Here is a 14,063-nt window from a genome sequence, read left to right on the forward strand (position 1 = left end):
CAAAGGTTATTGTCTGAAAACTCATGTATCAGAAGGTCTGATTATCTACTTGCTTAGAAATAGTAAGAAGCACTATGCTAAAATCTTGAATCCTCACTAGACAGTACGGCAAAAGGCTTGCTTCCCTTTGAGCTAACTGGCAGAAGCAATCCTGAAATACAAACAAAACCTGTTGACTGTCCAGAAATACATGTATATTCTTCAAATCATTTAGGGAAGCAAATTTAAACAACAGACTTCAGTAAGTGTGTAGCAAATGGGAACTGATAAACGATCAAAACCATCTTTTACATCAGCAGTATCAGTCCGCTCTCAGTCAGGAGCGCACTAACTCCTGCCGGTGGTTCTCCCGTCCATGTACCTGCTATGGTTTCTGGGTGCCTCCAGAACTGAACCGTAAGGGTAAAAAACCCACGCAAAGGGGAAACTGGACGTGAGAAAGACAGCGAAGTATTCCTCAGTTTTATCTACCATTTATTCTCAGAAAAGTTTATTTTTACACACGCACACAGTCCGAGGCCCCGAGGGATGTGCGCCTCAGCCGGCCCCTGCCGCTCTCCCCCGGGATCTCCAGAGAGGAGCCTCACCATGGGAAGGCACAAGCAGCCGCCGTACGCCTGTGTGCACGTACGCGTGCCGCTGCCCGCTCGTCCCACACACCATCGCCGCAGGGTCAGAGTCAGCGCCAGCTCCTGCGGGACACCGAACCGCCTCACCGCGCCCCGCTCTGTCGGCAACGGCGGCGCGCGGCACCTGCCACGGGGAGGGCGGGGCGCTCTTCCCCCCTCACCACAGCCCACCGCGCCCCAAGACCCGCGCGCGCGGCTCCCGCTCGCGCCCGGCGCGCGCTCCCTCAGCCCTGCTCCGCTCCCTTCGCCCACGCTCGCGCCTCCTCCCGCCTCTCCCGCGCGGACACGCGTGCCGGCCGGGCTGCTGCTGCCGCCGCTGCGCCTGCGCGCGTCGCGTGCTCCCGGCGTGCACGGCGGCGGAGTCATGGCGGCTCGCTGAGGCTGGTTCTCACACATGGGCTGAGGGGGCGCCGGCAGCGCCTGTCAGTCAGCGCGGGGGTCGCGAGCCGGCAGCGGTGGGGAGCGGGGCGGGGGCGGCGGGACCATGCTCGCGCTGGAGCGCTCCCTGCTGAGGGGCTTCGTCAGCGCGGCGGAGTCCCTGGAGTGGAAGCAGGGCGAAGTCGCGGCGGCAGGTGAGGGGAGGTCTCGGCCCGGCGCGGAGAAGGTGCTCGGCCGTTGTGTGTGGCCCTCGCTGTGGCGTCCGGAACCACCAGCGTCTCCGACGGCCCCAGGCTCTGCTGGGGCAGCGGCTGGCGGTACCTTTCCTCCGCGCCCTCCCCGGGAGCGGTTGTGTCCCTCCTCACCCCTGCCCTCTCTGCCCCTTGCCGGGCTCCGGGGAGCTCCCGCCGGCGCCCCTGGGCTCGTCAGCCTGCAGGAGCGGCGCGGCTGAGGAGAGAGGCGCGGCCGCCGCGGCGTGGCTTTCCTCGGGGTTTCTCGGACGCTGCCTGCCGGTCTGACCGCGTTTCAGGTGGAGGCTGCGGCTGCAGGAGGCCGCGCCGCGCGCCTCGGGTCAGGCTTTCCGTGACGGTGCGACCTCCGGCTGCCTCATGACCCTGAAGAGAAGGGCTGCCCGGCTGTTCAAATCTGGCAGTGATGCGAAACTGGCTCTTTTAGCAAAACACAAGGAGAAAAACCTTGGCATGAACTACTTGTTCTATATTCTATTAGTATTTAGTCAGGGTTGCTTAAGGAAACAATGGAAAGTAGTCGCTTGAGGGGACCTGATTCGGTTATTACTGACTCAGCTTTCCATCAGGGAAACGCAACAGCTTTTAAAATGTAACATTTGTCACAAAAAGGTACTTCCATGTTTCAGACAGGCTAGAAATACAGTTGTGCTCAAGTGATGGTATTTAAAACATTCAGAGTTTGTATTGAAAGACGTGTTTATCTGTACCCAAGCACTTAGGGAGTTTTGAGGGAATTTTGGAAAAGAACTGTATAGAGCTGCTCAGCTCTTTCTTTATGCTACTTCTTTTTTAATCTTAATCATTGTACTGTCCAGGAATGTGACTGTACTGTCAGGTGATGTGACTGACATGTCAGATCTGTCTTATCTTTTCACTGAGAGTTTGTAAAAGGTTTCTTGCAGTAGAGAGACAAAATGGTGGACTTTGTGACAATTCTTAGTTGTCACTCACATGGGCCTTTCCTACTGATGATCCTGAAACTAAGTTTAAAGACCGTGATCTTCAATTTGTATGATGTCTTATAAGAAGCTAAACACAGAACCAAAAGCAGACTTTATGTGCTTACAGTTACATTACGGTGTTACTGGAAAGAGAAAATCTCAATATTCTTTATTAGTGTCCTCACAGTCAATAGTTTTTCTACCAGCATACAATATTGCCTATATGGACAAATATAATCCAATATAAAGAAGATGTCATTTGGTGAAAGAAAGTCTCCTCAGAGCACAGATTGGAGAAAGTTTCTTGTTATTTCTGTTCTCTGTGAGAGCGTGATGTCAGCAGGGATGCAGGACTATTACTATTCTTTTGCATATGCCTTTCCAGGTACAGCTTACAGCTTTTTTTAAATCATCTAGCACAAATGACCTCTTACATCATTCAGCTGATTGTTGTTGTAAAGAACAATAGTAAATTTTGGCCAGCAGGTCCAGACTGATTAGAATGAATGTGTCTCTATCACCCATTCCTACCAAGTCATCCATTGCTGCTATTGAAGTTGGTTCTGTGCTCCGTCATCCTGTCTGTCTGAAATTTGGAATACTTGTTTTAGCTGGGTGGGCTTGGGGTTGGTATTTGGTTCACTTTCTTGCATAGCTGCTGCTTGTGTGGATTTAGCACTTGGTGCTAGCTCTGGTACTAATATTAGTGTAGGTGTGGTAACACTGGGCGCATGGGAGCTGCAGCCCCCCCAGCTGGAATCACAGATTAATATTAAGGCACCTATCCTATGCAATCCTCTGCATTTCCTCAACTGCTCCTAATCTGCATCAGCTAGTTAAAACCACTTAGCACATCTGCATGAATTGCAGCTGCTGCGTAGGCAGATACTGATTTTGCTCAATAATAGCAGGTTTAGCATGGTGAAGTTGTTCTAACAGCTGCTGGATTGATTGCACGTCTGAAGAAAGAAGGGAAGATGCTTTCTGTAAACAAAATTGTAGCCTGGGTCAAGAATCTGATGGTTTTGATACTTCTTGGGAACTAAATGTATAGTATTTCATGACTTCTGCTTGTCTTGAAAGGCTTCAGTGGAGAAACATTCATAGATCTAAATCCACTAGTTACAAATCTAGTTACTCCTAAGAATCTGATTCCATATGCAGACTTCTCATTGAGATAGTAAACTTATCATAGGAAAATAATTCTTTTATAAAGATAAAATCATATTGCCCATTCTTTGTGATTATTCTAAGTATTTGAAGGCAGGACTGAGTAGTTTCTGCAGTTTTACATGAGAATGTATTCACTGAATCCAGCAAATATTGAACCATTTTTATTTGTTGTATTTCCCCTGGAAGGGCTTTCTAGTCTGTGAAATTATTGTCTTATCTATAAGACTTTACTGGAACACGCTCATGAAATATTTTGGAGGAAGAAGGGAGTCTTGTGATAACTGAAGTTGTTTTCGGTAACTGTAATGTACATGCTTGAAAGGCAATCCATGTATTTCCCCTGAAATTTCAGTGCAAGTTTTTGTTCTACATTGATCTGTAGGTTTGTATTTCACTGTAACATTAATGCAAGTCCTGTAAAATTTTGCATAAAGTGATGCCTGCTATTGCTGTTCTTTAGTTTCAATGCAACTTCTCCTGCATTGTAAATGAAGTTTCATTACTTGAAAGGGGAGTGGTATATGTTTTGGTTTGATTAGGTCTTGTAAGAGAAAGTTAACGCTGATTTGTTTCCTTTTTTTTTTCTTCTCCCCCTTCAGAAAGTGGATCATTATTACAATTGATTTTGGATGGGAAATACGAGGCAATATTTTCAAATTCAGCTATCCAGAATGTTTTCAGTGCATCATCTGTGACAGAGGAGAACATCGACAGTTACTTGGAGAAACAGATTCTAGCATACCTGGACTGCTCTGCAGAGGTCGATAACGTGGAAAGGTGGAAATCATTATTTATTATAAGGAAGCTTGATAGAGGCCATGTTTGATTTTTATAAAAGGCTTTTTTTAAGGAAAAAAAGGAAAGAAAGAAAGAAAGATTTACAACATGTGACATAATTCCGTCCGAAACGGAAAACTGATTTCTTGCGTTGTTCTCTCCATCCCTTGGGCCATCTATTCATTGTCACGGTTTCTTTCACTGGATACTATTGTGATACGAGGGTTTCCTGAAAACACTAGCTTTATTTACATAGATTACCTTTGAAGCTGCTGGTATAAAGAAGCCAACGAATGTAAATTCATGTTGCCATGTGTCATCAAACTATTTATTAACAGTTTTCTCTCTGAAATGTTGCATTGCACTTACATGACTACTGAAAGTACCATGTAATGTTACTGTCTGAGCAATGCCTGTATTTCCAAGTCTGATTCATAGTAAGGTTCTTCTGTTCTTTTTAACGTAAAATGAGTAAGGTATTACTCGGGTGCTATTCATCGATCATTTTCTTCTTAAGACTTAGATAGGTTCTCTAAATTGTACTGCAGATGCTGATTCTTGCTGTTAATGAGTCTGACTTTAGTGTTTGCTGTTTCCTGCGTAAATAATGAGCAGACTGAAATCTATCACGCTAGGGATGGTAGAAGCAGAAAACTGTATGTGTGTATATGTATTTGTTTATTTTAAAAGGTGAGGGTGGGAAAAAGTTTTTCCAAAAGAAGAGCAAAAGATGAGAGAAAATAAAGGTAAAAAGAAAGTAAGGAGGAGGTCACTTATTGCCAATAAATGTGGCTGAGTGCAAATGCCTGACAGACATAAACCCAAGAGTTTTTGCTAAAGTATCAGAGAGAAACAAATAGTTGGCACCTCTAAAGTATTGAGCTGAGATTTGTTAGTGATCATAGTGTGTCAAAAGCTTATCTTCTAGTGTGGCACATAATACAATGCCCTCCTTTTTTTCTGAGTTGGAATGTTCAGAGGTTGCTCGTGTATTTTGTCTCTAGGTGGTTGTTTTTTGGTTTTGTTAGGGTTTTTTTTCCTTTCTTTATTACTTTGTTGTGCTGTTGCTGTTAAATATTAGCTGTAGTTTAGATGGTAACACAGCCTATAGAAGTTTTTGAATATTTCTAAATTCTGTCATCTTGCAATAGTTTATTCTGAATAATGTGGCAAGGAAAGAAACATTGGTCAGGGCTTGAAACAGACCCAATCCTCATCTTAATCATTGCTTGAGATATGTGTTGCTGCCTTTATGAGCCATTCAGCTTCTTAAAGATAATCATAATCCTTATCATGCATTCAGTAATACTTTATACATATTCCATCATGGTGATGTCATCTTCTGCTCCTCTGTGAGCTTTTGTTGGCCTGTATGCCATTTACAGGACTCTACTGCTGCTGTCCTGCTGCAGAGAGCAAAGGAATTTGTTCCTCAGGTGCTTGTGCTCCAGCTCTTTGATCTTTGAGGTTTTTCTTGTTCCCTCAGCAATTTTAGGCAGCATTAGAAGCCCCCTTGCCAGAAGGTATGGAGGCAGATCTGCAATATTTAGCCTTTCAGAAGCAGACTGTTTTTTGTTGGTTTGTTTTCTGAAGTTTTATTCAAAATGAAAGCATGTAGTCTTCAAAACATATCAGTGTCTGCCAGAAAAATTTTTTGTCAAGTGCATTTTTCAAGCTCCATTAATAATACTATAAGAAGCTTTGAATTACATTAGTGCTGAAGTAAGCTGTGACTTTCTCTTGATGGAAAAACTTACACTGAAAGATTATTTCCTATTTTAGGTAGACACTGCTTATAGCACTTAAATCTGTACCACATTTGTTAGTTTCCAGTGACTTTCTAGGTTAAAATGTGTTACATAGTTATTTTTCCTACTTAAAGACCCTATGCCCTGTGACTGGCTTATGGCAGGAATTAATGCAACTTTTGCATTCTGATCTTCCATTGCCTATAGTGAAAATGTTTTTGTCTATATGGGTAAAATGCCATTTTCTTTGTATACTGAATGATTCAGAGGAAGTGCAGTAAACCTCTGAGTTCTAGCTCAGAAAATTCACGAAGACACCGATTTTCTTGTGACTTTTAGTAGACAGTGTAAGTTCAAATATGCGCTTTTTGTTGCCTGAAATGAAAGATGTAATTATGGAAATTAAAAAACTCAATGGGAGTTGAATTAAATCGGAAACAGAAAGTTGGATGATGTTAATCTTTTAGCACAATATAAACACAGTATGAAGTTCAGTTTTATAATAGTTTTAAAAGAACTCTTAAGGAGTTCTATTTCTGAAGCTGAAACTGGGCAGCTTTAGGGCAAAATAGCTCAAAATTTGGATCTAGATTGTAATTTTTTTGGACACAGCCTGTAACTTTTTCCAGTTTCAAATCCATAGTTCTAGGAGGAAAATATTTAACAGTATTTTAAAATCCACTGCAACTTTTTCTGTCATTTAACTGCTTCCCTCCTTCCTTGCCCAGACATTTTGCACTATGGCACTTTTAACCTTGATGGCTTAAAAAGTTACAAAAAGTCTCAAAGTATTTGTCGAATAGGAGATTTTTTTTTTTTTTTTTTTAACTCTTTTTCCTGCTCTTGCAGGTTAACAGTTATCTTCTACAGAAAATGTAGCCTCGTAGCTAAATTTTAAATCAGCAAATTATAGAGGATGAAGCAATAGTATATGTGTTAACCACGTAGAGGGAGAATGCCTTTTTATTTTTTTTCTGAACTCCATGTGAAGGAGATGCATACATTGCCTCGTTCTAAAGGCTGTAAAATAGTGTGCAGGACGCAACAAAAAGAGTAGTTTTAGAGAGCTTGCTTCAAAAGATCTTGATTTTTGAATCCAGAAACTAAAGGAACAAAGGAATGAGCACTAACTTATTTTTATTGACTGTGTATTTACTACTTTTACCTTATTCAACATATAAATGAATACCAAACTTTCCAAAACAAATCCATATCATAAGGCTTGCTATGATTTCCCAACCTGACCGCTGAATGGTAGGATGGGAGCATCTGATGTTCGGTTAACTGGTGTGCCATATATATTGAAAAACAAAAATGGAGAAATTCTTGCTGTTTCTGCAGCATGCATTGATGTATATGAATTGACTATTCAGTCTCCAATTTTGTTGTGGTTTTTCTTCTGTAATTTTTTGGCTTTGCTAAAAAGAAAAGAAACGCTCCCCAGAGACATAACCTAATGACATCTTAAGCATAGTCTGTCTATTATTTTCCCACTCTTGTTTGTAAATTCTGGCATTATATACAAATCCATTATTTTGTCAAATACAAATGCTCTATTATTCTTTGCTTTGAATTTGAGCAAGGTTAGGTGTAGCAATATGACTATTACAGTAGGGTGTATGCGAGCATCTGATTTTACATCATTATCACAATCCTAGTGGACTTGGTGTAAACAGTGCTTAAAAAAAACAAACAAACAAACAGCAAAACCCCCATTCACATAGAGAGAGGAATAACAAGATAGATGGATAGACATAAGTCTAGGGGAATATAAGAAATAAATTTAACTATGTAGGTCACCATAGTAAGTTGGACACTAGCCATGGTCCCTGTTGCTTTTCAGGCAGCCTTTGGGGGGGGTGAGCATTTGCAGGTCTGCGTTTTAAGTGTGAAGGAAGTCACAGAGGCAGAAGGAAATTTTTTCTTGGAAAAAAGAGGTGGGAGGGGGGATAGGCAAGGGGAGGCTGGGATAGGCAATGGAGGCTAGCATTTGTGGGGATTAGACCTTGGAACTGACTTTCTTTTCAACCAAGCCTTCCCCATCTCTGCTTTCTCATTGTTCTTCATCTTTTGTCCCATTCTTGCCCACCAGCTGCTTGTTTGTGTGTGGCTTTTCTATTTGACTTTGTTTTTTTGAGGGCTTGTATAACGCCTCATCCTTTTTTTTTTTTTTCCCCTATTTGGAGGACTCTTGCATCTTTAAGTCTCTGTTTCACAGGGTAGGGTGGGGGAAAGAGTAGGTTTTTCCAGTTCAGCAATGCTCCTTAACATACCAATTTTTCTATCACACCAACACAATTAAAATGTTAACTTTTTGTAGGCAAGGCAGGAGGCACATTATATATGTGACAGGGCCCTTGCTGGCACCTGACTGATGATAACACAGTAAGGTTTTAAGTCATTAAGGAATTGTAAAACTAACCAGAAGTTTGTGTAAGTCTCCTAAAAGTCTACACCTTTTAAATGGACAATTAAATTCTGAGGGATTGTGCCCTGCCTTGTGCAGACATAGATTATTTGTTTCTGTATGTGCATAAAGAAGTAATATCCTAATGATCTTAGATGAGCTTAGTCTTAAATAAGGAAAATTTTGCCATATTTATTTTCAGGAGTGAAAGAAAGTCTCATAATTCCATCTTTAAAATATTATGATTTATTGTATTTTCCTAGTAAGAGAGTGATTTATTTTTTTTTTATTTTTCTTTTTTAAGGCTGAGGGGTTTTAGTTAGTACAAGAATTAATCAGATCTTAGCCGTAATTAAAAATGTAATGTGTTGCTAATTGCTTTTCTTATCTATGTTGCAGGCAGAGGCTGATATTTCTACTTGGTGTGGGCAGTTTGCAGCTCTTTGTTCAAAGCAATTGGACCGGGCCTCCTGTTCAGTTAAAGCTTCATGACTGTTTGCCACCTGCATTGTTACAGAAATTCTGTGAGGTACATGTGGATTTTAGTAAGCTGTCCTTTTATGATCACTACTTTTCACAAATAACTAACACTTACATGTGTCAGAGAAGGCACATCTGTGAGGTGCAGTGCTAGAATTGCCTTGATTGCTGATCCTTCTGGCTGCTATTGCAAGCATCTTTAGCTGTATCGATTTTACAAGCAGGGTCCTAAAAGTAGTTATTCTGTTTCTCTACTTGAGACATTTTCTGCTGGAGATGTTTTGGATGGGGAAGATATTTATTATGTCGGGAGCATCTGCCTGAAGGGCATTTACAGCCAATAAACTTTTCATTTATTTATTTATTTACGGATGTGTTCCTGACTGGAATCAAAGAAAGATCTGTATGAATGGCTTAGGAATTTTCCCTCCTTATGTTAGGGTAGAAGCTGCATATCTTGCAAATAGCAGAATATCTGGCAGATACTAAGAGAACAGTAGATTTGGATGCTCAGTATCCTGTTAGGCTCATGGATGATGTAAAGTGAATTGTAGGAGTATTAGTACAAAAATGCAAACTCACATAGAGCTTTTGGAAGAGGAGGGGAATGTAAGAGATGAAACTGAGGACTGTCAGTTTTATTTACTTTGGCACCTTTTTATGTAAATAATTGACACCATAACTTATTTTAAGTGAGATGTGTTGATTGTTTCTCATGGCAATACCACACTATCTAGTGACTCTCCTGTACCTATGGTTCAGCACAGCTTCCGGAGCATCAGTTTTTCTCTTGCAATTAAAGCTATGGTAAAATACTGATTACTGCAGTATGTCAGGGAAGTCTCGCTAGTCTCTGCTAGTGCTAAATTTACATGAGTTTAAATTTAGAATTTCAGTGTGAATAAGGTATGGACCATGAGCCCTGTAAATGCCATGAACTGTGGAAAGAGGGGAAGTTTGAGTATGTGAAAAGTTTCACATAAAACCATCAGTGCTGCATTGCATTATTGTGGTATGTTTTTGCAAGAATATAATAATTTGTGAAGTTCTACCCTAGGTTGCTTTGCAAGGTTGTATTTCCAAATAACTAATTCAGATACAGTATTTCTCCCTCTTATTTAAAAAGATGTTTATCAGTTTGATTTATCTTTTAGAGCTAACATGGTGTGTATATAGGCTTATTTTTGCTCAGTTTTTGATACTAGAAATTCAAATCTAATATTCTGGTGACTAGATAAGTAACAATGGAAACCAAGACCACTAAACATTCTAGGGTGTGAAATTAGTTAGCAGAAGCTTTATTCTATTTCCAAAGGGAAAATTAATAATTAATAATAATAAAAAATTACAATTTTTTTTCCATTCTTATAATTTGTTTATAATCTTTAAGATTGTTGTACTGTAATATTAAAATATTCTTATAATCTGTGGGTTCTGTTTACGAAAGAACCCTAATATTCTACGTTAGTGTATATGCCGAAGCTGAAGTCTAACAAAGAGGCTGCAGCACAAGATGGTAGTCACAGAATTGCTGTCATTGACAGAGTTCACAGACCTGTAAAACACAATGTTCATAATTTCTGTTAACCGTCCCATTTATTGTCTGTCTTAATGCAAGGATGAGATACTAATTTTCTGTTAAATAATGGAATACATGTTTCCTGTTTAGTTTCTGTGATATTTCTACTGTGGCCATAAATGTAGTGCATTGGAAGATGTTTGTTTACCCAGAGGTGGTATTGGGGAAATAATAGACTGGCAAGAGACTGTAATGGAAAACAGAGTTGAGCATACTTGTTTTTTAACGAGTACTGCTTCAGACTTCGATATTGCTGCAAGGTTTAGCCGTTTATGCGTTCAGGAAGAAGTTTACCTTTATTTATATTACTGCTATCTATATTATCATCTCCTGAAATGTTAGGGTTATTTCTTTTTTCCCCAAGAGTACTGAACATTTATGTGCTAAAATATAAGATCCAGTTCTCTTCTTTATTAAACATCTAATTCAAAAGCTTTTGTATGTTTTGAATTATCTATATGTACTTACTTTTCTTTCAAAGGATTCTTAGTATATAAATGCTCTGGAAAAATTAACATAGACTAGTAGAATGGTTTAGGTTGGAAGGGATCTGAAAGATAATCTAGTTCCAACTATACCTTTCACTAGACCAGGTTGCTCAGAGCCCCATCCAGCCTGGTCTTGAACACTTCCAGAATGGGAACATCTTGATAACCTGACATTTTTGTGCTTCCATTAATCCAGCTTTCCTTTCTAGCATACACAGATAATCAGAAGGTGTGTTAAAAATATAGCTCTAATTTCTTCCATCTCTTGTAATGTTCCATATTCTGTCATCAAGACTGATGAAATCCCTTCTTAAATAGACCTTTCATTTTTCAGGTTTTCAGACTAAAATGATCTAATGATCTTTACCCATGTCAAGGTTAAAAAAAATGTATGTTTTCATATTTCTTTTAGCCTGCTCTAAGTAATGTCAGTAACTTTCAGCCATACAGTGTCTCTTTTTTTTTTTTTTTTTTTTTTTTTTTTTAAGGAATATTTTCAAAACTCTTACTCTTATTTTCAGAACACTTTATTGGATTAGTCTTAACTTTGTGTTTCCAGGCTATATAACTGATGCCATTTCTATCCTTTGAAAGTTTCACTTCTGGGTCAGTGGCATAGTTTCGTTTCTGCTCCCAGATAACTTTTCTGAATGCACCATTAATTTCTTAAGAGTGCATGAAGACTGCATGAGACTATAGTTAATTTCAGTGAAGAACAAATAAAATAGCCTCTTCTAGATGAGTTGCTGGTAGGGGCCTCTTGGATGTCTTACATGAACAATATTTTTGAGGATGTGTACATTATTTCCCATCCCCCAAATTGATTCCAGCCTTCTCTGTAAATTACAGTTACATTTATGTACTCTATTAGGATTTCTTTTTATGTCCTACAGAACTGGATTGTGCTTTTCTCTTTTGAGTCCACACATAAAAGTAGTTCAGTAATTTCTAATTAGAAAACCAGCTAGCTTTTTAGTTGTCAGGTGTCTTTCAGTTACCACACCAGTAAACAGTCTGACTGATACTACCTTGACTCTTTTAATAAGTGGATTATGTTAAAGGAACATTTGAGATGTACAGGATTTCAGTTAAAATGTATTAACAGTTCTGGCTTTGAAATTGCTGGGATTAGACTAAAACATTTTTAATATTTCTGGTGTCCTCAACATAAGAAGGACATGGAGCTGTTGGACAAGTCCAGAGGAGGGCCACAAGGATGATAAGGGGGCTCAAGCACCTCTCGTATGAAGACAGGCTGAGAAAGTTGAGGCTGTTCAGACTGGAGAAGAGAAGCTGCGTGGAGACCTCATAGCAGCCTTCCAGTATCTGAAGGGGGCCTACAAGGATGCTGGGGAGGGACCCTTCATCAGGGACTGTAGTGGTAGGACAAGGGGTAATGGGTTCAAACTTAAACAGGGGAAGTTCAGATTAGATATAAGGAAGAAGTTCTTTACAGTGAGGGTGGTGAAGCACTGGAATGGGTTGCCCAGGGAGGTTGTGGATGCTCCATCCCTGGCAGTGTTCAAGGCCAGGTTGGACAGAGCCTTGGACCACGTGGTTTAGTGCAAGGTGTCCCTGCCTATGGCAGGGGGGGTTGGAACTAGATGATCTTAAGGCCCTTTCCAATCCTAACTATTCCATGATTCTGTAAGTGTAGTGCTTATTATCAGTGGGATATAGTAATGGGCTCCTTGTATATTAAAGAACTGTCACGGTGTCTTTGCATGTACCATAAAACGTAAAGAACCGTTGGAGTTAGCGCATATTTATTCTGCCTGAAGTTTCATAGTTTCTGTGTATTAGCTTATACAATTCAACGTAGTATTTTCAGTAGATGAACTGTACAAGGCTGTGTAGGAGGACTAATTAAGACCACCGATGACGAAGAATGTTGTGAGGACAAGTTGCTTTAATTGTTCATTATCTGATTTCATGTTTACAAGTAAGATATATTTGATAACAATGAGAAGCTTCATCTGGAAGAAGATCCCAATATGTTAATTGGTAATACGTGTAACTAACTGTTAGGAATCCTCCAAATACATATATCAATAGCTCCTGCTGGGCTTTAGTAACTTCCAGGCTGATTCCAAATAAAGAGTTTTGGAATGCATTTGAATAATGCTTTTTCCTTATACTTGAATTGCTGCTTCTTTTATGCATTATTTGATCCTTTTACTGGAAGTGACTGAAATATTGCCACACTTGTATTGATATCCATAGCCATGTTCATAATTCATGTGGAAAATACTGATAAACTATGTAGTACTACTGTCTCAAATTCAAAGTGATTCCTTAGCCTTGTTAATTCAGTCTGTTGGGAATTCCTTTTTCCAGACTTAGATGCTTGGCTTCTATGAGCATAAACTAGCCACAAAGAAGAGAGTTGAATTTTTGGGTGATTGTGCTGTTTGAGTACCAGTGGCCAGCAAGACACAGGCTTTGAAGATTTTGCAAATTTCTCCCTCTTGTGGGGAATATAGGGATGGATGATAAAGACTGAATGTGGGAACACAGTCTTGTAAGCAGGGATAATCTGCTAAAGTAGCCTAGAGTCTTGCCCTGTATTCCCTTGCTATGAATGTAGAGAAGAAGGGAGATTCTTAACGCAGCCACTTGGAAAATACTTATGGAACAAAGTAACCCTTATAGGGAATATGTATAAGAGCATCATAGCTGAGTACTTCTACCTGTAGCACTCTCAGGGAAGACTTGCGTGTGCTAGCTCACCTTTATTATCTTGAGACTGCAAGTTGTCTCAGCATGGGTTACCTGTTGCTGGTTTGGGTATGAAACTGGAGACAGCCTCCACTGTAATCTTACCTCCTTTGCAGAAAGTCAGAGAGAGAAGCAGTTACAAACAAACCAATTTTTCTATCCCCTGAAATCTAGAGTAAAGAATGAATTGTGTTCCATAGGAGCAAATATTTGCCTGGTAACCTCAGTACATTCTCCATTATTCTGGAAGATACAGTAGCTTAGCTTTGCCAAATGACGAATTCTCCAGTAGTCTTTGTACTGTTTAAAATCTGAGAAGCCTGGTATATAAGGCCTCGCCCTCAATTGTTTAATCAAGTCTTCCCGAACCTTTAGTTTGTCTTTTTCTACCTCTGTGTATGTCTTCACTTACCTTTTTGGATTTAGGGGAAGGATCCCCAAGACTAAGGAAAAAGCTGATGAAATGTTAGGAAGGCAAGTTCAGAGCAGTTCCT

General features: G+C 40.1%; 1 protein-coding gene across 4 annotated transcripts in view; it reads left to right on the forward strand.

Annotated features, from left to right (window-relative positions):
• The first annotated feature begins 897 nt into the window (after positions 1 to 897).
• Positions 898 to 14,063, forward strand: part of TTC27 (tetratricopeptide repeat domain 27) — a 119,453-nt gene continuing 106,287 nt past the window's right edge. For 3 of the 4 annotated variants that reach the window (XR_003993566.1, XR_003993567.1, XM_030499972.1), the window contains exons 1-3: positions 972 to 1,201; positions 3,972 to 4,149; positions 8,704 to 8,833. Coding sequence is in view for 2 of the 4 variants with exons in the window: in XM_030499972.1 (XP_030355832.1) it covers positions 1,114 to 1,201; positions 3,972 to 4,149; positions 8,704 to 8,833 (396 nt within the window). In the remaining 2 variants the exon portion in view is untranslated. Of the gene's footprint in view, positions 1,202 to 3,971; positions 4,150 to 8,703; positions 8,850 to 14,063 lie in introns of all 4 variants that reach the window. The other variant, XM_030499973.1, reaches the window with a different exon arrangement.

Source organism: Strigops habroptila, chromosome 10, assembly GCF_004027225.2.
Source record: "Strigops habroptila isolate Jane chromosome 10, bStrHab1.2.pri, whole genome shotgun sequence".
NCBI lineage: Eukaryota > Metazoa > Chordata > Aves > Psittaciformes > Psittacidae > Strigops > Strigops habroptila.